The 22,699-nt window shown below is 38.4% G+C and overlaps 1 protein-coding gene across 1 annotated transcript; it reads left to right on the top strand.

Annotated features, from left to right (window-relative positions):
* The first annotated feature begins 673 nt into the window (after positions 1 to 673).
* Positions 674 to 21,317, top strand: trib2 (tribbles pseudokinase 2). The gene is made up of 3 exons (XM_020931247.2): positions 674 to 1,929; positions 7,893 to 8,185; positions 19,389 to 21,317. Exons 1-3 carry the CDS (start codon positions 1,669 to 1,671, stop codon positions 19,861 to 19,863), a joined length of 1,029 nt encoding a protein of 342 aa, XP_020786906.1. The 5' UTR covers positions 674 to 1,668; the 3' UTR covers positions 19,864 to 21,317.
* Positions 21,318 to 22,699: the final 1,382 nt, after the last annotated feature.

The following is a 22,699-nucleotide window of genomic DNA, read 5'->3' as shown; positions in this document are numbered from 1 at the left end:
ACACGCATGAGTAAGGTGATCAAATGTCCCTATTTACTTGGGACAGTCCCAGTTTCGAGGCCTAGGTCCCTTGTCCCAGCAGATGTATCCAAAAGATTTGTCCTAGTTTTATACAAGAATTGTACCAAATGTCCCTATTTTTGACCAATCTGACATCTGCTAACAGTAAAGAGGCATAAATGTATAATTTGTTTAGGTAAAATACAGAAAAGCTGCTTAAAAATGACCAAAACACAAAGAAAGTGTGACTATACTGACTCATGTTAGTCATGAATGTGCCGAGTCCAGAACAATTTTCCTTCACTACGCACTCATTTCATAATTTTATTATTACCAATCACCAAAAAGCTAAGTGTTTCCCAGTTAATTTGTAATTGCTGTAAAAATCGTACAAAAAATGGGTCATCTTGTTGGAATATAGCTTTATCATACTGTCCTAAGATGGCGGCTGCTTCCTCCACGGCTCAGTTACTATAAATTCACAATTTTATTATTACCAATCACCAAAAAGCCAAGAGTTTCCCAGTTAAGTTGCAAATGCTGTAAAAATCGTACAAAAAATGGGTCATCTTGTATCACTTTAGCTTTACCATACTGTCCTAAGATGGCGGCTGCTTCCTCCACGGCTCAGTTACTATAAAAACCTCTCTAGAGTCATCCAGCCTCATTTGGTAGAACCCCTCCTCCGTGCGTCCGCAGGCACTGGGCTTTCTCTCCGCTCGGAACAGGCGCAGTGTGTGCGTGCAGCCTCTGAATGGACTAGTTTCCCCAGCCACGTAAGAAGCAGCACCACGACACAGGGAGAGGATGTCCTGCTAAACCACCGGGATAGGCCTGGAAAAGTTGGCCGTTATCCCTTTATATCCTTTCCAAACCTCGCCACACCAGAACCAACGAAAACGCACGATATTTTTCTTCCATTTCAACAAGAAACCGGCCAAAAAGGACTCGGCGCGCACAAAGAACAACTGCGTTTTCCGATGCGCTTTTTTGCCGCTGTGGTAGATGACAATTCCCGTGCATGGATAATACGATCTGCTGGAACGAGGCCGTGCACTGACCTAGTACTAGTTTAGCAAAAGAGGCTAGGTGGTTAGCTCTGCACCTGCTGGCACAGTTTGTCTGTCGATTTACGTAACATTATCTAAAGAAAAAAACCTCCTAGACCTAGTTTGCTTGCGGGTGATGGTCGTACTCGCAAGCTGCATACGTGAAATTGTTTCGATTTTACGAAACGTGCCATAAAATTCCTGCAAAATAAGCTAGCGAAGGAGATTCTCGCTTCATTCATTGTAGAAATTGACTTTTTGTAGCCTTTGTTTAAGATTTTCCGTCGTTGATCGAACTGTTTTTTGTTAATGAAATTGCAGCAGGTCTGTAAAGCGTAGTGGACAGGGCCAGTAGTAGTTTAATCCTGGTCTTTTATGTTAAATCGATCACAAAGGAATCAAGTTTATAGCCGGATTGCACATGAAATTACGCGTACTTTGTGAATGACTTCCTATTTGCCAACGTGCAGATATTAGCGTGCATATTTTCCATTTGAGGAAAGTCTAGTTTATCCATTTATTTACTTGTTTATTCAAAGTTTGGCTCGGTGTCTGACATTGCATCAGGACGCAAACGAGGCAAGCCAAGCGATTTTGTGGAGCTCTTTCACCATTCCTCATGAACATACAAAGGTCAAATCCTATTAACATTTCACGTTATGGGAGATCGCGACACAAAACGCACGATTTTGAAGAATTATCTTGTCTAAGGACTACAGAGAGTTTCAGCCCCAACCTCGGATCGCCAAGTCCGCCCGAGACCCCCGACTCTTCCCACTGTATCTCCCGGATCGGGGATTACCTTTTGTTGGAACCATTGGAGGGAGACCACGTTTTCAGAGCCGCCCACCTGCACAGCGGGGAAGAGCTCATATGTAAAGTGAGTAGGCAATCTGAGAAATCTACCAGGCTCTACCTTATGCAACCTTCAATGACTATACGTGGCATTGACAAGCAGGATTGAGAAGTAACTGAGTACATGTACCCAAAATACGCACTCTGGATACTCATTTTTACAGTTTTTTTTTACAGTCACTCTAATTTGGAGGTATTCAGATTACAGTTACTTACCTAAATTAAACATAAATGCAATTTTGGTTTTGAATTGCATCATATTAATGAGAAATATAGACAATTTTTGCATGTGCATGTGCCATTTTTCATCTCTAATTGGACATAAATTAATGAATATCAAAAAGTGCAACAAAATACATACTTTGGATACTCATATTTACAGTTTTTTTTTATACAGTTACTCTAATTTGGAGGTATTCAGATTACAGGTACTTACCTAAAATACATAACTGTACTTCATAAATGTAATGTTGGTTTTGAATTGCATCATATTAATGAGAAATATAGACAATTTTTGCATGTGCATGTGCCATTTTTCGTCTCTAATCGGACATAAATTAATGCACATCAAAAAGTGCAACAAAATACGCACTTTGGATACTCATTATTACAGTTTTTTTTTTTTTACAGTTACTCTAATTTGGAGGTATTCAAATTACACTTGCTCACCTAAATTAAAAGAAATACATAACTGTACTTCATAAATGCAATTTTGGTTTTGAATTGCATCATATTAATGAGAAATTTTGACTGTTTTTGCATTCTTACACTGTGTGCATGTGCCATTTTTCGTCTCTAATTGAACATAAATTAATCCGTATCAGAAAATGCAACAAAAATAAAGATGTTTTTAATTGTAGATCATGTTTTTTACACTAATGTAATAGAACTTGGTGTAAAAGTACTCAGAGTATTCAGAATACAATGCTCTGATTGGAACGCGTATCAAAATAGATTACGAAATACCACTTAATTTGGTTGTTCAGTATTCTGTTGCCAAATACATTTCCAAAGTATTCTTCCCATCACTGAAAATGTTACAACTTATTACTAACAGTAAGAAACCTATGTAATATTATCCGCAAAATCTGCATACCGCGATGAAGTGTTCGATACTTTAATATTTGCATTTGAATATATATGGGAATTGCTTAGGTAAATTCTGCAATGCAAAGTGTCAATGCAAAAATGTAACCTCTAATTTTGTTTATTGAAATGAAGGATTAGCCACATGTCATTCTAATGAGTGTAGGCGATACGCAAATACCACGTCGCTCTATGCAAACCAAATAGATTAAATACTTTGAACTATACGTGGGATTAACCATTTAAAGTAATGCAAAACACCAAGGCAGTATTTTAACCACGATGTAATGCAACTGTACACATGAGCTCACCGTGTGGAGGGAAACGACTGAACTAGGACTACTAAACTAGGACTACTAAACTAGGACTACTAAACTAGGACTACTAAACTAGGACTACTAAACTAGGACTAACTGACTAGGACTACTGAACCAGGGACTAAAACCAGGGACTAAAACCAAGATTAAAGTAGTAAAATATGTAGACCAGGGACTAGACCAGGGACTAGACCAGGGACTAGACCAGGGACTAGACCAGGGACTAGACCAGGGACTAGACCAGGGACTAGACCAGGGACTAGACCAGGGACTATAATGGTATATAATATGCAGACCAGGTCTAAACCAGGATTATAGGGATGTAAACCGGGGACTAAACCAGGGACTAAAACAAGGATTATAAATAGTGTATAATATGTAGACCAGAGACTAGACAAAGTCTAAACCAGGATTGTAATTGAGATGTAAACCTGGTCTATACCTGAAACTAAGCCAGGGTCTAAAGCCAGGGTCTAAAGCCAGGGTCTAAAGCCAGGGTCTAAAGCCAGGGTCTAAAGCCAGGGTCTAAAGCCAGGTCTGAAATAGTATGATCTAATATGTAAACCAGGGACTAAACCAGGGACTAGACCTGGATTATAATAGTATGATATTATATGTACACCAGGGACTAAACCAGGACTGAACCAGGACTATCCCCATGTTCTAAACCAGGACTCAAACTCGGATCCAAAATAGGTCAGATCCGACACTAAACCAGGTCTACGTGTTGAGTTTCATAACCGACCTGCCTCGTGTGCTTTTTAATAATTACTCAAATTGTAAATAGAGAGCTGGCACAGAAGCCCAGTGGAAAAAGTGAATGGAGCGAGGAGAGCTGCGTGGTTTGGGTTGCATGATGTAACGTTGACAAAGGAGTGAGTAACCCGGCCGCGCACACTCCCTCTCCTCGCACTCCCTCTCTCTCTCTTTCTACACTCCCTCCCTCTCTCCCTCTCTCTCTCTCCTCGTGCTATTCTGGATTTTTATTTAGACATTACTTGTATGGCAGAGGCTGTAATGCATTTTCCGTGTGTGCAGCAGGATACTCTTTGACATTTTAATCTTTATGCAGGAAATAAAAGCTTAAATTATCTCCACTTTGCAATGCACCAGATGAGATAAGATGCATATAAGCAATATTTTTTTTCATATGTTGATTAATTAATGTGATTTTTAAGACCAAAGACCAAAATTCACTAACTTACATTTGAAAAAAAAAGCATTTTTTTCATAGCTTATACTGATTTGGTTCCTCTGGTTTGTTTAGAACACCTACTGATATTTTTGGGCCGATTTGGGTAATTTTTCTCAAATTATCAAATTTAAATTCTCATTCACAACCTTTTATTTTTTTACTACAAACTGTGTAGGAGTTCAGTCTAGTCACATTTTTGCAGTACCCCCTTTTGGTAAGTGTTCAAATAAAGCTTTGTGCTCATATTTTTCTTGCATATTAAAGCTGGGGGTTTGGCCAAATAAAATATAAAATATCGGCCTCTCCTGGAGATTTACGACCGATACCTGATACTCTAAACAGGGCAAATATCGGTCCCATATATCGGTCTATCTCGAAAGGAAACCAATGCAATTTCGTGTATTTTTGCTCTTTCTTTATGTAGATTTTTGTTGTTGATTCTCGTGTGGGGTTATAGATTAATTGCATTCTACAGAATCATTTTGAATAGTCACTAGCTGCGCCTCTGTATCATGCCTTCAACGACAACTAATCAATTTATCTATTAACCATAAACACAGCAGTGACCCCTATTTCACCCGTGAATATGCTGGCGACCCCCACGTTGTTCGGTTTTATAATAAGAAAAACATCATTATTTTCTGGTCTAAAAGACGTCTCAAAACATTATAACGTCATTATACATTTTTACATCGCCAATTAACATGCCGTAGCTTCATTAAAATTCACACAATCTAGTCTGGATTGATCTTCTACGAAACCCTGGGGACGCCCTGAAAATCTTCAGGGGCTCAGATTTGGGTCATGTTGGGAATGCCTGCTATAGTGTATGTACAAGTTGTTTATTTTTTGATTTTTATACAGTTCATGAAGGCAGTAGGGTTATAGGAATTAGTTCATATATTCTGCCATTACTTTTCCTAAATCCTGACTTAATTTATGTCAGAAAATGTTAAATTGTGCACTTTGTACAACATTAAACAGCTCTACTTTACACATCTATTAAACTACTGTTCAAAAATACAGTGAAAAACAAGCATTCTGACTGTGAGCGGGGTCGCCTCTCCACAGATCTGACCTGTAACTTGGTCTGGTTTGGTCTCCATGAAGATAGAAAGGTTTAACGCCATACTGGAGAAAAGCATTTGACAGACGCTCCACCAGAAACTTAAAAAAATGCACTTTTAATGCATTTCAATTTCACAAAACTGATCACTCTTCTCAAATAGGCAACCCTTTATCGAAAAATGTGCAAAGCAGATTTTTTGTTTTGCATTTATTTCTTCGTTTCATTCATATTTGAAAGGAAAATCCAGCGTAGACCCGAGCGAGCAGAGAGTAGCCTATGAGATCGAGCCAGATGGAGTCTTTGTATTGACTGTAAAGTGCTTCACCTGTACCGAGTGTGCTGAAAGTCAATGGGGGGTTACTATGGAAACAAAAAGGTAGTGCCAACCAGGCCTCAGAGCAACTACACGAATCTCCAAACAATGTGTGAAACTTGCCAGTCCGTTTTAACAAAGACATCGAGTAGTCTGCTTTTTTGGCGTTACAAAATATGCTCGCTCTGGCCTTTCTCCACGAATGAAATGGAAAATATTCAGTTCTTACCGCATGTTCCATTTCCCCCTTTTACAGTGACCTCAAGACGACCATTTAATAAGATGATTAGGTCCATAAATCATGGTTCAACCTCCGATTTGGGGTCTGAAAAATTTGGGAAGGATATCGGATAGCGAAGTTTTGGACAAATGTTCCACTTGTGATTACATCCATTCCACAATGTAGATTTTAAAGGGCCTGTATTTATCAAAATTTGACTCTTGTAAGGTTTATGTCATGTTAGAATGTTGTTACTTCCTCAGAAACAGACCTAGAGTTGTTTTGTTTCATTCAAGTCTACATCTAAAAATCTCCAAACGCTCTGTACCACCTTGTGATGTCATGAAGCGGTAGTTTTGAAGTTAACAGCTACATTTTACATTTAGTTTAGTAGAAATTGGCAATTCTGGGGCTGAAATGATCCAAATAATTCAAGTGAAGGTGTGTGGAGTTTAAAAAGTGGAGACAGTGGAGCGCTTTCTTTGTTACCTCATGACATCACAAGGTGGAACAGAGTTTTTTTTGGTTTGAGAGAAAAAAACTTGACCTTAAAAAATGTATGTATGAAACAAAATACAACTCTGGGTATGTCTGTGAGGAAGAAACATTATAACAAATCAGAAAAATGGCGTAATATGGCTCCTTTAACATTTGAGAAAACTGAAAAAAGCATTTCAGAACATGATTGTGGTGGTTTAACAAATAATAATGTAATAATTTTCTCTTTCAAAAGATATTTAGTTGTTTTTGGTGGCATTATAACATTATATTACCAATAATTTCAAATTGTACAGCTCTACCCAGGAGCTTTAAACTGAAAGAACACGAAAATATTAGAAAAATCATGAATTTCAGAAAAAACAGAATAATGAAGTGACCTTTTTAACTGCCTGTTTATTACATTAACATTGATTTTATGAAGCTGTTCACATTGTAGATGACTGGTGCTATTGATTAATTAAACAATGAATGAAAGAGATGCAGTGTTTCCCATTAATACAGTAAACTATGGTGGAACTCATAATCTAAAAACAAACTGAACACAAATTGGTAATACAAATGATACTTTACGCATGTAGTATTGTCTTATATTCATAGATATAACTATATTTAATTTGTAACTTATGTTTTTTTGATCAGTAAAAAATATCTCCATAAATTGTATTAAAGAGTCTATATTACACCAATTTCTCATCTATGTTGCAATGTTTCCTTATCACAAAAACATCTGGAGTTGTGTGTTCATGTTCGTGTTTTAACTTACAAAAGCTGCATATTTAGGCTGAGTTCTTTTCTGAAACAGACAACACTCTGTTCCTTCTTGTGATGTCATGTGTTAATACAGGAAGTGCTCCGGTGTTTTTAAACTCCATACACATTTCCTAGAATCATTTGGGTGATTTCAGCTCTGGAATTTGCAATCTTTACTAGACAAAATGTAAACGGTAGCTGTTAACTTGAAAGCTACCAGTGTATGACATCACAAGACGGAACGGAGCATTTGGAGCTTTGGAGATGTAGACAGACTAATAATAAAGGGTTACTCAAACGTGTGAATGAAACAAAACACAACTCCAGGTAACAACATTATAACATGACTTAAAGTTCACAAGACAGACTTTAAATATCGATCTTAGTGTTGTAAACATAGCCTTGGTTTCCACAGTTGTTTGGTCATAGTGTCAGTTATCGTGAATCATTGTAAATAATTCTTCTCTAAATAATCGAAACACTAAAATCTGATGTATTTCACCTCCACTAACTCTATTCCTTTTCTCCTTTCTTCAGGTCTTCGACGTTGGCCGGTACCAGGAGTCTCTGGCGGCCTACTTCGCCCTGGGACAGCACCAACACATAAACCAAATCCTGGAGATCCTTCTGGGCGAAACCAGGGCCTATGTGTTCTTCGAGAGGAGTCACGGGGACATGCACTCTTTCGTCCGCACCTGTAAGAAGCTGCCAGAAGAAGAGGCTGCCAGACTGTTCCACCAGATAGTATCCGCTGTAGCACACTGCCATGACAATGGACTGGTCCTACGAGACCTAAAACTCAGAAAATTTGTCTTCAAGAATGAGGAGAGGTGAGTGTTTGACGTAGGTTTGTGTATTTAAAGGTGTGTTGTGTAACTTTTATGGTGGAGAGTCAGTCAGATGTTTTTCTTAGGGGAGATGTTATTGGTTTCTGTCTTCCTGGAGACCAGACCAAACCAGACCAAGTTACAGGTCAGATCTGTGGAGAGGCGACCTCGCTCATTCAGAATATCTGTTTTTCTAGGTATTTTTGAGCTATAAAACCACCTGTAATTGAATAAATGAAAGGGTAGAGCTGTTTACTGTCATACTGTGGAACATTCCAGACAGACCAGTGACATCTCCATAGAAATAAACAGATGCCAGACCCTCAACAAAAAAGTTACACAATGCACCTTTAAATGTTCACTATGTAACTTTTCTGGTGGAGAGTCTTACGTGTTTTTGCTTTGCCTAGAATGCTCCACACTATTCCATTTAAATTAACTATCTGTGTCAAATATCTGGGGCAACCATAACCTGTATAAATAGCCGTCCAAATAGGAAGTGAGCATGGGTGCGCTTCAGTCTCCAACTCTCGCTCCAATTCACTTTACACTGAAAAACTGTCACGCCTCACCTCTTATTTTGGTCTTAAAATGTTCGTATTAACCCGCTCTACTTGATCCTGGTGTTTTTTATTTCGCCATTTCATCGTTTCCTATTCCTAAAATGGAATTCGGCTCCAAATTTGCCAGTATAACCGCTACGTTTTAGTTTAGTTGCATCTATTTGATCTTTAAACAGCTACTTCTCGACTTTTAGAAGCATACTACTTACAGTAAATGTAGTATTTGTCGTATATTTTTCATCTTATTTTAGCCCATAGGGGAGAATATTAGACTGCGCAGTAGAGGTGTGCAAAAATATCAAAATATCGATATATCGTATCATTTAATGTAATGATACAGTATTGATATCGTGGGCTGCTGTATCGATATATCACCAAGTCTATTTTTTTGTATATTTTACTAAATTATTTTGTTACAGCTACAGTTTTGTTGCTTGTTTAGAGGAAAAAAACTCATTTATGCGACACATTTGACATTTTCACTGTTTTCAGGATTAAAATGTTTGTGCTTCATATTAACTTTGCACCAAAACTGGTTTAACAAAGGCTTTTCTGTCACAGCCATGATTTAGCCTTTATTTTTTATTGAACCGTATAGAATTGATTTGAAATATATCGTACTGAACTGAAAAAGCACTGTATCGAGATATGTATCGTATCGTGGACTATGTATCGAGGTATATATCGTATCGGCAGCTTCATAATGATACCCAGCCCTACTGTGCAGAAACCAATAGTTTGCTACAAAATGCTGGGAAACACGGAGAACTGTAATGCGAGGAATTTAATGTACTGTATTTTACTATAGGGCGCGCTCTTAAGCCTCCAACCACATTCAAAAAACGACTGCGCAAGCCAGAGCGCCCTATACACGAATCCACTCGGGCGTCCCAGCACAACTTCAGTAAACTACAAAGCCGCAGTGCACGCAAACACGCACAGAGCAGACAGCAGGGCGAAAAACACCCGCAGCCACACTCATCACTCCACGCCGACGAGGAACGGAACGGAGGAACGAACCGAAAAAGCGAGTGCAATGTGCCACTTCTAGACACGACTGAACAACTGAGTCACTGTGAACACGCCGACAATCCGTTGGTCCCAGACAGCACCCTCCCTACACGCCACAACTGAACAAAGCCCAGAGTCACCGTGAACGCCACAAACAAACAAAACCACTCACCCATCCAACTGTTGTGTTTCCTTTAAAGTCCGGTGCAGTTTATTTGTGAAAAAAGTTCGAAAATAGACCATTCAATGACAGTGCGTCTTATAATCAAGACCATCCATATAGTGCAGAAAATACGGTACTGTATTACCATGTGTTGGAGTGGCTGACAAAACTATTGGTCGGCCTCTGAGTGATTGACAGGTGGATTTAACCAATCAGAGTCAAGTATGTCTCAGAAGACCCTTAAAGCGTCGAATGTTTTGTGCTTGAGAGAAGAACTCAGCCTAAATGCGCAGCTTTTGTGTGTTAAACGTGTGTGAATGAAACAAAATAACGTGTGACGAGGAAACGGCATTATAACACGGATCAGAAAATTGCATAATATTGGACCTTTAAAGTAGGGCCACAGTTGAAGTGCAGTAGGGTAAGGTGCAGACGTTGAGAGCAGTGGACTCTGTGGTTTGAGTTCAGCTTCGTGTGGTTAGAGAATATTCACTCTTTAGTTCTTACTCAGTCTCTCAACAGCATTGCATTAACAGCACATCCTGCCCGTGTGTGTGTGTGTGTGTGAGTGTTTGTCCTTTGAAAGCTAAAGCATGCCCTATATTACCTGAGGCATATCTCCTTACACTGTACATTCTCCATCGCACAATACACACACACGTGATCCCGCCTGCTTGTTTTGCAGACTACAGGAAATAGAAGCTGCCGTGTTCCCCTCTAGCTATTTTTGAGCATAACATTTAAAGCTGCATTGTGTAACTTTTCGGGTGGAGGGTCCGTCAAAGGCTTCGTGCAGATATTATATCGTTGCTTTGTCTTAAATGTTAAACTTTTCTGCTCTAAACTAGGACTAAACCAGGAGATGGTTCACATGACGCGGACATGTCAGAGATCTTGTTAAAGGTGCATTGTGTAACTTTTCTTGGAGGATTTGTCAGATGTTTTTCTCCTTGAAGATGTTCTTTTGTGTTGGGAAGTTCAACAGTATGGCATTAAACCTTTCTAACCTCATGTGGAGACCAAACCATACCAAGTTACAGGTCAGATCTACAGATAGGCAACCCCACACAGTCAGAATGTCAGTTTTTTGAGCTATAAAACCACCAATAATTGAATAAATGTCAAGTAGAGCTGTTTAATGTCACACTGTGGAACATTCCAGGCAGAGCAATGACATATCCACAGAAATAAACAGGTGACGGACCCTCTATCTAAAAGTTACACAGTGCGCCTTTAATATATTCCATTTTACAAGACAGATTTATGATTATTTGTAAAGCCAGGATTTGGTAAACAGACCTGCTCTGCTTCTGCTCTGGCCCTGGGGAGAGGAAGTGGCTATCATTTAAATGCAGTCTGATTCTGATGGTCAAACATTTATACAGAGATTTTCCATTGCAAAACACTGTTATGTGAACGTGAGCGGCGCAGTCAAACGTTTGCATACACTGCCCTCTAGTGGTGGTGGAAAGTCATAACTGCTGAGCTCAGTGTTGCGGGAAACTAGGCATGTTTTCAATCCAGAACTATTAAAATTATACTTTCTGTGCTGGATATTTCACCATTTCACATCATTTGGTGTAAATATATAAGCGATGTCAAATATTGAGAATGTTTCCTCCTCAAAAACAGACCTGGAGTTGTGTTGGAGTAATCCTTTGAATAAATAAATGCTCTGTTGCACCTTATGATGTCATGTTAACAGCTACTTTTACCTTTAGTTGAGGAGAGATAAGCAATTAATTCATACAAATGATTCTAGTGAAGGTGTGTGGACTTTAAAAACCCAGTGTAAAAACCCTTCCTGTGCCACCACACACGACATCACAAAGTGGGAAGGACTGTTTTCTGTTTGAGAGAAGAACGCATCCTAAATATGCCACAAACCTATAAGAGAGCTGTAGTCAGGTTTTGTGGAGTTATCTTTTTGTATGAAAGTGGTAATAAAAAGCCTTGTGTGCAGTAAATGGACCAAAACAAAATTTCGGCGTGTGGTGGAGTTTTAAGGCCGATTGCTGATGCGCTAAATAGTCCAAATATCTGCCTGATATACTGGCCTATCTTTACTCTACGTATTTCAATTTACTCTTTTTTTTTTTTTTAGTCCTGTTTTGGTCCAGGTCCAGGTTTAGTCCCAGAGAAACAGACTTCAACTCTGCTTCACCCTGTCATTCAAAAAAAGCCTGAAAAATTTAAACTTCAAGTGGATTTCATTTAGTCCCAAATTTAGTCCCAAATTTAGTCCCAAAGTTTAGTCCCAAGTTTAGTCCCAAGTTTAGTCCCAAGTTTAGTCCCAAGTTTAGTCCCAAGTTTAGTCCCAGGTTTAGTCCCAGGTTTAGTCCCAGGTTTAGTCCCAGGTTTAGTCCCAGGTTTAGTCCCAGGTTTAATTTTTAGTCCTGTTTTAGTCCTGTTTTTACTCCCAGTTTACTCCCGGTTTAGTCCCGGTTTAGACCCAGGTTTAATCTAGGTTTAGCCTAGGTTTAGTTTTTAGTCCTGTTTTAGTCCTGGTCTAGTCCTGGTCTAGTCCTGGTTTAGTCTTGTTTTAGTTTTATTTTAGTCCTGGATTAGTCCTGGTTTATACCCAGGTTTAGCCTAGGTTTAGTTTTTAGTCCCGGTTTAGTCCCGGTTTAGTTCTGGTCTAGTCCCATTGAATACTAAGACTTCTGGGTGCTTTAAAAGTGCTCTGTGAACTCAATCCTGATTACAAAGCGTAATTGCAAGTTTAATCGCAATAAGCACTATCTGATGTCGAGTGAAAATCCTCGAGGCTCGCCACCCCCGGGATAACCTCTCCCTCTGCGCTGATGTCATGGTTTGGCCTGCGGAGTGGAAAGAGAAGCTGATCCGTCTCATTCATTGTGTTTGGCTCTGGTGACCTTGGCCGGCGTATCTCTGGCACTGGCTGCGTACGGGACCGCGAGCCCGTCTGTGCCCCCCTCAACTTAAATAATTGATTCGGGGTAAACGCTAGAGCGATGGACTAGAGTGTATTGGGTCACCTTTACTATAGAGCTCTGTCAGGACTCATCTTTCATTTGTTCAGCCTCTTGCCTCAGTGCACACAGGAGAAGAAGATGGGGTTGCACTGGAGCTATGTCCTATTAAGCGGTCCAGCTATGGGACAGTGAAGTATGACAGAGATAAGGAAGCTGGCTCAGATAAGGACGCTGCCTCTGATATTGGCTCTTTACTCTAGGCCCACTGCGCCATATTCTTTTTGATTAATGAGTTACACTATATTATACAATTTATACCAGACTTGGGCATTGTCCAGCTCCACAAATGGCCCTGACCAGACCATTTAAAATCATTTGGAATTACAAAATAAACATATTTTATAGGGATGTAACAATAACCAAAATATCTTGATATTGTATCGTCAAAGTTCTCACATAATAACATAACATAATACATAATACGTTCAAATATTTGTGCAGAGAAACACAAATGTATTACAGAAATCTTTTTTAATTGATGAACTCTTTCTTTTCCAAAATATTATAATATGAACAACCTGAAACTTTAAGAAAAATGCAATTTCAGCACAATGTTTTAACATGAACTTGTATGCATTTCATAGAATGTAGTCATGCTTTCTTTTTGCTCCTGAAAATTGGCATCTTTTAGCCTGGACAAGTGCATCAAGATTTAAAAGTGTTTCATAAGTTACTTCAGCTTGTAGATCGGATTGAAATGGAGCAAAGGATCATGATCTATGTAGTTCTCACAGTTTTTTTAAGATGTTGCTGCACGAAAACAATGCATTTAAGCAGACACTTGAGATTCGATATACTGTGATAGCCCACAATATTATTGTGAGACTTTTGACGATAAGATATCACGATATTTCGATTGTTGTTACATCCCTACTGACCAGCCTAACCACCTCTTCAAAACAGTGCTATTTACTGCTTTTTTTTTTTTTTTAATAAAGAAATACAATTAATATGCAGAATTGAGTTAAGCATTTTAGTCTGACCCTCCATAATAATTTTTGTTTCTCATGTGGCCCCCTGGAAAAAAGAACTGCTCACCCTTGATCCACAGTGAATTCATACAAAGTTACACATTACACATCTAAAACTGTCCAAAGAAGTGGACTAAGAGTGTGACATCACCCATAGTGATCAACTCCAGTCAATGAAGCTCACGAGGCTTGGCAATTATAGCAGTGTTTCCCAGGCTTTTTTTCTGATGACCAATATTTTAAAAATCACAAACCTTCTCGACCCAAGTCAAGACATTATTTGTAAATCACAAAATAAAGTTGGATTTGAGCATTATTGAACATTAATGAGGATATTGTATTGTTGACTGAGTGATTATGTCCCTGAACAATTAGTATTACTCAAGTTTTAAACAATGAAAAACAGTCACTGAAGCAGCAATAAAAGGATCCATAAGTCATCTTTTTGGACATTAAATGCAAAATATTTCTTTTTCTTTTCAACATTCAATTGAACCAGCAAAATTAGAACAAAATAATCAATAAAATAATTACAAAAAGATTAGAAATTATACAAAACATGTCTTAACATTTCAACATTTCAGAACTGTATATTGTAGACTGACATGCAGATCGAGACAAGGTGACCCAAAAGCAAAATCTTTGGGAAACGATGAGTTATAGGAGCGAATTTGGAGCCAGGAATAAGAATTTATTTACAGACAAAATGGCAAAATAGGGTCTTATAGAGCAGGTTATATGAATATTTTAAGACCAAAATGACCAGGCTCACTGCAGCAGTTACAGAGAGGGTGACAGTTTTTCAATGTCAGGTCAATTGGAGCCAGAATCAGTGGAGTCAGAAGTGTCCCCATGCTCACTTCCTATTTGGAACACTGCGTCTAGTGGGTTAGCCATGTCCATTTGTCTGTACAGTCTATGCCAATCTCTTAAATTATAGCAAGTGAAGAAGACATTGTGCTCAAGCCTGTTTATATAGTTATGATTTATGCGGCCCGTGGATCATTCCGTTATAATTTGCACATTTTTAAAAATCGCAATATTCACCTAAAATGACTTATTAAAATAAACAAGCCGACTGTCTTCCGTGTTCCAACGAGCAGAACAGCAGAATGAAATACTTTGGTCGTTAAGATCCATCTAGAATGAGTCATAGAAGTTATTTATTCAACCCTCTTCAACTGAAAACAAACCGTAGCACAAGACAAAACCAGAACTAAACCTCCCCCATTAGCACAAAGAAAAAGTACCCACCGTAAATACTGACCTCAAAAATAATTGTTCCATCTTTCATATATTGAACGACAAGTCAATATAGTCTTCATCTTGACAGGCCTAGTATTTAGTGTTATTACGGTTTATTGATTTTTATTCTGCTGTGATTTTACTGTTATTGTGTTTGCTGGTCTTAACGTTTTAATATATCAATACTTGTACTGGGCCTGTCACAATAACAAATCTGGAAGTGGAATGTATTGTTGAAGTAAATATACAGACCATTTCAAAATATTAGAAAATCTTAAGTCTATATAATATCTGGATTTCATTTTCTGAAACGAGTCTCAAAAAATATAGAACTTTTTCAGATTTTTTTCAGTATTTTAGGCTACTGAGCAGATTTAAAGGTGCACTGTGGAACGTTTCGGTTGTTGGCTCGTCGCCTTCTGGTTTCCATGGCAATTGCTCTGCTCAGAATGTTCCACAGTATGACATTAAACAGCTTGACTTTACATTTACTCAATTATGGGGGTTTTATTGCTCAAAAATACGTAGAAAAACGATGTCGCCTCTCCACACATCTGACCTGTAACTTCATCTGGTTTGGTTTCCATGTAGATAGAAAGGTTTAATGCCATACTATGAAACTTTCCAATAACATCTCCATGGAGAAAAGCATTTGATGGACCCTCCACCAGAAAAGTTACCCAATGCACAAAAACAACCCAAAATCTACAATATTAATTCAACCTTTTACGGCTTAAATCTTATGGTAGAACAGAAAATTACAAAAAGTTTCCACTTACTAACACAAGTACTTGACCCCAAAAATACAAAAAGTCGATGTAGTAATTATCGTGACAGGCTTATATATTGATCAGCACTTCTTGTTACCATAGCAACAGTCTGTCACTTCGTTTGGTGTTATCCTGAAAAGAAAAGTGAAGTTCTTGACCTTTTTATGTATGCGCCACAAGGAAGCCCGGCTATCAGTAACTGCAAATTGGCTCCAGTCTATCTGTCATTTTTAATTAGCCATTGACTTAATAATTATATTTCAATAAGACAAACATTAGCTGGACTATTTTATTAGCATATTATCAATGGACGGACAGAGCATTTTTAATGTTTTTGAGTCAAACTTTTAACTAAAACTTTAGTCCAATAACACATTTCAATGGTCCATTTTACATTATTTTCCGATCTATATCTTTGTTAGATGTTTGTTTCCTCATCACAGACAGACCTGGAGTTGTGTTTTGTTTCAATCACACTTCGTACACCTTCAATAGAATCATTTGAATGACGTGAGCCCTGGAATTGACAATCCCCCAAAATTAAGGTATCATTAAGAAGTTGCCGATACGATACATATCTCGATACAATTAGCAATTCGATGTGATTATATTTCATATTAATTTGATACGGTTCAATAAAAATAATTCTAAAACATGGATGTGATGCTAAAAAGTCTTTTGTTTAAACGACTTCTTGTGCAAAGTTAAAATGAAACACAAACATTTTAATCATCAAAATAGTGATTATGTGTTGCATGAACAGTTTCTTTCCTCTGAACAAGCAACAAAACTTTAGCCAGACTGGCGCCACCTAGTGCCTCCACTCAGTTTCATTTCTCTCCAGCAACTAGTTCAGGAATCGGAATACACGAGACGGTTTACAAGAATCCCGGAAATGAGAGTCCGGGCACCAGCCAGTCAGGGAAGAGACATACATTAAGTGTTGGCAACGATTCCTGAGATCGAGGATTTAAAGCCGGAACAAAGAGAATGTTTGGTGAATTTTATCAAGGGGAAAGACAATATTGCCCTTCTTCCTCCGGGATTTGGGAAAAGCTTAATATACCACTTAGCCCCGTTAGTGGTGCATTACAGACGTTGCGACTAAATAGCAGCAACTGGTTAAATAAAAAAAGTACCCGCCTACCTTCAAGTGAACGAATCCTAATGCTGCGAGGTCTGACAGTTTCTACGAAGTGAAACCGGCTCCTGAATCAGGCTAATAAAACTGTAGCTCTGTAACAAAATAATTTGGTAAAAAATACCAAAAAATATTCTGGGTGATATATCGATACTGTATCATCACATTAAACAATACAATATATCGATATTGAACTAAAGGTAAAAGGTAACATAAAAATTATCGCTTCATGACATCACAAGGTGGAACAGAGCATTGAACATGCGTTAATGAAACAAAACACAAGTTCATGTCTGTTTTTGAGAAGGTAACAACATTCTAACATGGCCTAAAGCTCAAGAGTCAGTTGTGTGTGATACAGGATCTCTAAATGAAAGATGAGACGTTGTTTTAAAGGTAAATCTGCACAGTCAGGTCTTAGGGCAGTTTGTGGAAACTTAAGAAGATCAGTGGTTCATAATTGTGTTCGTTTTGCGGAGGCCTTTTTGGGAAGTCTGTCTGTGCGACGCAGATGTTCCGCGATGGGGCTTTTATCTCGGTGAAAGGAAATGTCAAAGTTAAGCCCTGAGCGTTATGTGCTCTACTTCCTCTGATATCCAAAAGGGAAGGATCCAAAACCATTAGGCACATTATAGGGATTTGAGAGACTTTTAGTGGACCGTCTCTTTTTCCAAATGTTTTCAGCTATTTTTTAAAAGGTGACATGGGTTTTTCAGACAGATGTTTAAACAAGAATAATAGTGATTTGCAGAAATGTATTTAAATTTATACTGTAAAAGTTATGGAAACAATGAAGATGTGTAATATTTGGTAAATGGTCACATTTTTATACAGCGCTTTTTCACCCTCAAGGCACTCAAAGCTCTTTACAACAAGGAACCACTCACCCATTCACTCACACATTACACTAGTGTACGCAGACAATGTGGGCAAGGTAGGTTAAGTGTCTTGCCCAAGGACACGACAGCATTCATCTTGTGGGTCAGTGGATCTGACTGCTCAACCAACAATGTTTATGTCGAGAGCGGGATTCGAACCTCCAGCCTTCGGATCAGTGGACAAAATGAGAATGTTTCAATTTACAAAGCTGTACCTAAAGGTGCACTGTGTAACTTTTCTGGTGCAGGGTTCACCACCTGCTTGACCCATGTAGACGTTACTGTTTTTTCCTGGAATGTTCTAGCCAGCAAAAAAAGAAAAAAACACGGAAGTGCGAAGATCCATACATTCTGTGTTGGCAACGAATCCCAAGATCGAGGATTTAATTTGGGAAAAGCTTAATATACCAGTTAACCCCATTAGCGGTGCATTACAAACATCATGACCTACTAACAGCGATTGGTTAAATAAAAAAAGTACTCGCCTACCTTCAAGCGAACAATTTCTAATGCTGCGAGGTCAGACAGTTACAGTATCGATATCATGGGCTGCTGTATCAATATATGGCCAAGAGTATTTTTTAGTATACTGTATTTTACTAAATTATTTTGTTGCAGTGCTACAGTTTTGTTGCTTGGTTAGAGGAAGGAAACTCGTTTATGCGACACATTCGACATTTTCACTGTTTTGATGACTAAAATGTTTGTGTTTCATATGAACTTTGCACTAGAAGTGGTTTAACAAAGACTTTTACTATCATAGCCACGATTTAGACTTTAAAATCAATTCAATGCAGTTCAATTAAAAAATATATATATATATCATACTGAATCAAAAGTGCACTGTATCGAGGCATGTATTGTATCGGCAACTTCTTAATGATACCCAGCACTAGGAGTTAGGGCTGGGTATCATTATGAAGCTGCCGATACAATACATGCCTCGATACAGAGGCCACGATATCATACATATCTCGATACAGTGCTTTTTCGGTTCAATACGAGATATTTCAAATCAATTTGATAAGGTTCAATAAAAAATAATAGCTAAATCATGGCTGTGACACTAAAAGTCTTTGTTAAACCACTTTTTGTGCAAAGTTAATATGAAACAAACATTTTAATCCTGAAAACATGTCAAATGTGTTGCATAAATGAGTTTTTTTCCTCTAAACAAGCAACAAAACTGTAGCTGTAACAAAATAATTTAGTAAAATATACCAAAAAATAGACTTGGCGATATAACGATACAGCAGCCCACGATATCAATACTGTATCATTACATTAAACGATACGAATTATCGATATTTTGATATTTTTGCACACCCCTACTATGAGTGATGCTGTATAAAAATTTGACTACCAGAGTCAGTCCCTGTTCCCCCGCAAAAACAGTGTTTAACAGAAAACACACTTCCAACAATAAATAAAATAAACTAAATAGCTCCTCCTCTTTTGTCTTCTGCAGAAACCTGGTGAAGCTGGAGAGCCTGGAGGACACGTACATCCTGGACGGTCTCGACGACTCCCTGTCCGACAAACACGGATGCCCCGCCTACGTCAGCCCCGAGATCCTCAACGCCAACGGCAGCTACTCCGGGAAGGCCGCGGACGTGTGGAGCCTGGGTGTAATGCTCTACACCATCCTCGTGGGGCGCTATCCATTCCACGACATCGAACCGGGCTCCCTGTTCACCAAAATAAGACGGGGCCACTTCAACATCCCAGAGACTTTAACTCCCAAGGCGAAATGCTTGATCCGCTCCATCCTGCGTCGCGAGCCAAACGAAAGGCTAACGTCCCGCGAGATACTTGCGCACCCTTGGTTCGTCTCCTCCGGGGGGCTGGGGGGCGCCACGGGTCACGGCAAAGCGGAGAGGGACCAAGAGCAAACGGTGCCTGATGTCAACATGGAGGAGGAGCTGGAGCAGTTTTTCAGTTGAGTTTGAAACATCCAATCCAAGCACAATCGGACATCGCCAAGGTCAGCCCGCCAAGCTAAGCGCACACCCGGGCCAAAACGAGTAGTGAAATAGAAATAGATGAGCGTTTGTCACTCTTTATAAAGGTTTTTCCATCTTGTTTTCCGTTCCATCTTTTTTAAATTGGAAAACCTCGAGCCTGGTTTGACAAATGTTATCTAATCGTCACCTGGTACAGCACCCAGCCTGAGCCTGAACGGGGGGAGGGTGCTACCAATCATGCAAGTCGCAAATGTAGCAATTGTTGTTTTCGGTTTATGTGGTGCTCTTAAAGATAGATTCATTGGCCATTTCTGACACTATGTATGGAAAGCATGAAGGGACAAACGACGGGAAACGAAAGGAGAAGAAGAAATAAAGCTGACCAACTGCAGCACCGCACCTTTTCCATTGCGTTTTCTTTTAGTGTCCGCAGACCAACGTCGTCATCAACATGGCTAATCTCATTTCGTTGAAGTTATATTTTAATGTTTTGTTCTTTGAATCATTAACATAAGTATTTTCAGTTCATTTTTACTTCTTCATCTGTCTGTTTTGAGTTGTTTTCAGTACTATCCAGTCATGAAAGCTGCCTTCGTCACTCCCAAAGCTCACTCAACGGTTTCCTGATTAACCCAAAAAAACATCATGCACTTACTGTGTTAGTGAATGGACAGTTCAACCTCTATGAAATTAGCTTCCTCTTATTTAAATGAATTCTTCAGTTGTAGAAACAAAAGAGCAAAACATTTATTTAAATTGTAACAGTGATATATAAATATATAAAATAAATATATATATATTTAAATCTAAGTACATTGCAGGGTTTTCTTTCTTCGGAGATTCCTTTTTCATGTATAATGTAGGCAATATCTCGACACAAGACAGGCGAGGTCTGTCTGAAGTTTTGTATCAGACTTTTCTGTGCCAGTTTTCTCGCAATTCTTTCTGTTCAAACCTGGCGCAGATGTTCAGTTGATTCTGGCTGTAGGACCTTTACTTTTCTATGCCTGCGTAGGTCCTGTGATCTCAGAATACAGAGTACAGTGGACTTTTGGTCGTATTTCAATGTTCTTCAGTTGTGTTTTTTAATCTAGTCATGGCATGTACCCCATGGATGCTATAGCTCGCCTCACGGGGAGGAAGGGAGGGAGGGGGGAGCTTGTTTTTCTTACAAAATTTCAACGTAAACATGTTAAATTTGCTACTTTCTGAGTTGCTTTTTCAATAATCCCGACTATTGCTTTACTGGTTTTGTAGACTGAGCTCTGTTCTTTCAGTTGGTGCTGATTTGGTGCTATGTTTAGTCCTTTAGTTTCATGGAGGGAGGAGGTGCATGGTGGTATATCTGCCTCACATGTTCTGATTGTATTGTAACAGATTCTTGTGTTTTGTCCAAATTTATTCAGTAAATAAATTGTGAACTGCTACTTTCACTGGGTCTCCATCTATTCTTTTATATATATATACACTCACATTTACTGTATGCATATTTCTACAATAGTTAGAATTTGAGAGACTTTATTTTCCCAATGAGCTCATGACAATCCACTATTTACTAGTATATAGCACATTTTATAAACATGACAAGCTCCAAAGTACTGCACAGGCATATTAAGACAAATACAAGTATAATAAGAATTACATTTTTTAAAATACATAAAGTTATGTTAAAGGTGCACTATGTAAGTTTTCTGATAGAGGATTCGTCACCTGCTTCACTTCATGTAGACATTGCTTTTTTTCCCTGGAATTTTTCACAACATGGGTCCAACCTTTTTTCTCTGGTTACAGCTACCTGTGCAAAAGGAAAATGCCAGAGAGCTACAAGAACAAAAGCTACAAGAAACTGAATAAATATAAGAGTCATGGCGAGCCTTAGATGAGGTACAGTCAGATGCCTATAAAGCTTAAACTATTATCCATGTAAAGTTAGGAATCAAATCATTTACAATGATAACAAGCATTTAATTCATAAAATTTTCCTTATTCAGCACAATATGTAATTCAGAAATCCTTTGGCGAGCTACTTGGAAGGGGGTGGAGAGCTACCAGTGGCTTCCGAGCTCCAAGTTGGAAACTGGACACTCTGCTCTACAGTACGGCAGCTAATTAAATTATCTCCATGGAGACAAGCAGGCTATATCACTAGGTCAGTTACAGGTCAGATCTGTGGAGAAGTGGGCTCACTCATAGTAGGAAAGCAGTGGTTTGCTGTGGTTTTGAGAAAAAAAGCACCTGTAAATATAAACCCTGTAAACACCTGTTAATTTAAAAAAAACAAAGGAAAAAAAACAAAACACCTTTACATAAAAAAAACACTTGTAAATAAAAACACCTGTAAATAAAAAAATAAAACAAATAAAGACACCTGTAAATAAAACACCTGTAAACACCTGTAAATAAAAAACACTTGTAAATAAAAACACCTGTAAATAAATAAAAACATAAAATTAATAAAAACACCTGTAAAAAAAAAAAAAATGATAAAAACACCTGTAAAAAATAAATAAAATAAAAACACCTGTAAATGATTCAATACAATACTGTAGAACATCTCAGACAATGCAATAACATCACCATGAGACAAGCAGATGACGGATCCTCCAGAAAAGTTACACAGTGCACCTTTAATGTGTAAAGTGCTTACTCGATGAGTCTGTAGTATGTAGCCAGACTCCACTGAAACATAATCTGTGATGAAGAAAGCTTCAAATAAGCAATAGTGACTGCAAGGATGTGGATAGGCTCACTGAAAACTAACCTCATAATAATAATAAACTGGATTTATACAGTGCCTTTCAAGACTCACAGAGCG

Source organism: Boleophthalmus pectinirostris, unplaced genomic scaffold (genome assembly GCF_026225935.1).
Source record: "Boleophthalmus pectinirostris isolate CB_2022bp ecotype Guang Dong unplaced genomic scaffold, ASM2622593v1 HiC_scaffold_13, whole genome shotgun sequence".
NCBI classification, from domain to species: domain Eukaryota; kingdom Metazoa; phylum Chordata; class Actinopteri; order Gobiiformes; family Gobiidae; genus Boleophthalmus; species Boleophthalmus pectinirostris.
This window is presented reverse-complemented; position numbering and strand designations above follow the sequence as displayed.

Bases quoted from the DNA above. Each gene is read 5' to 3' on its own strand.
- trib2 (XM_020931247.2), top strand. From the start codon at position 1,669: ATGAACATACAAAGGTCAAATCCTATTAACATTTCACGTTATGGGAGA. The intron at 1,930-7,892 runs GTGAGTAGGCAA...TCCTTTCTTCAG, and splicing joins GGGAAGAGCTCATATGTAAA to GTCTTCGACGTTGGCCGGTA. The intron at 8,186-19,388 runs GTGAGTGTTTGA...TGTCTTCTGCAG, and splicing joins GTCTTCAAGAATGAGGAGAG to AAACCTGGTGAAGCTGGAGA.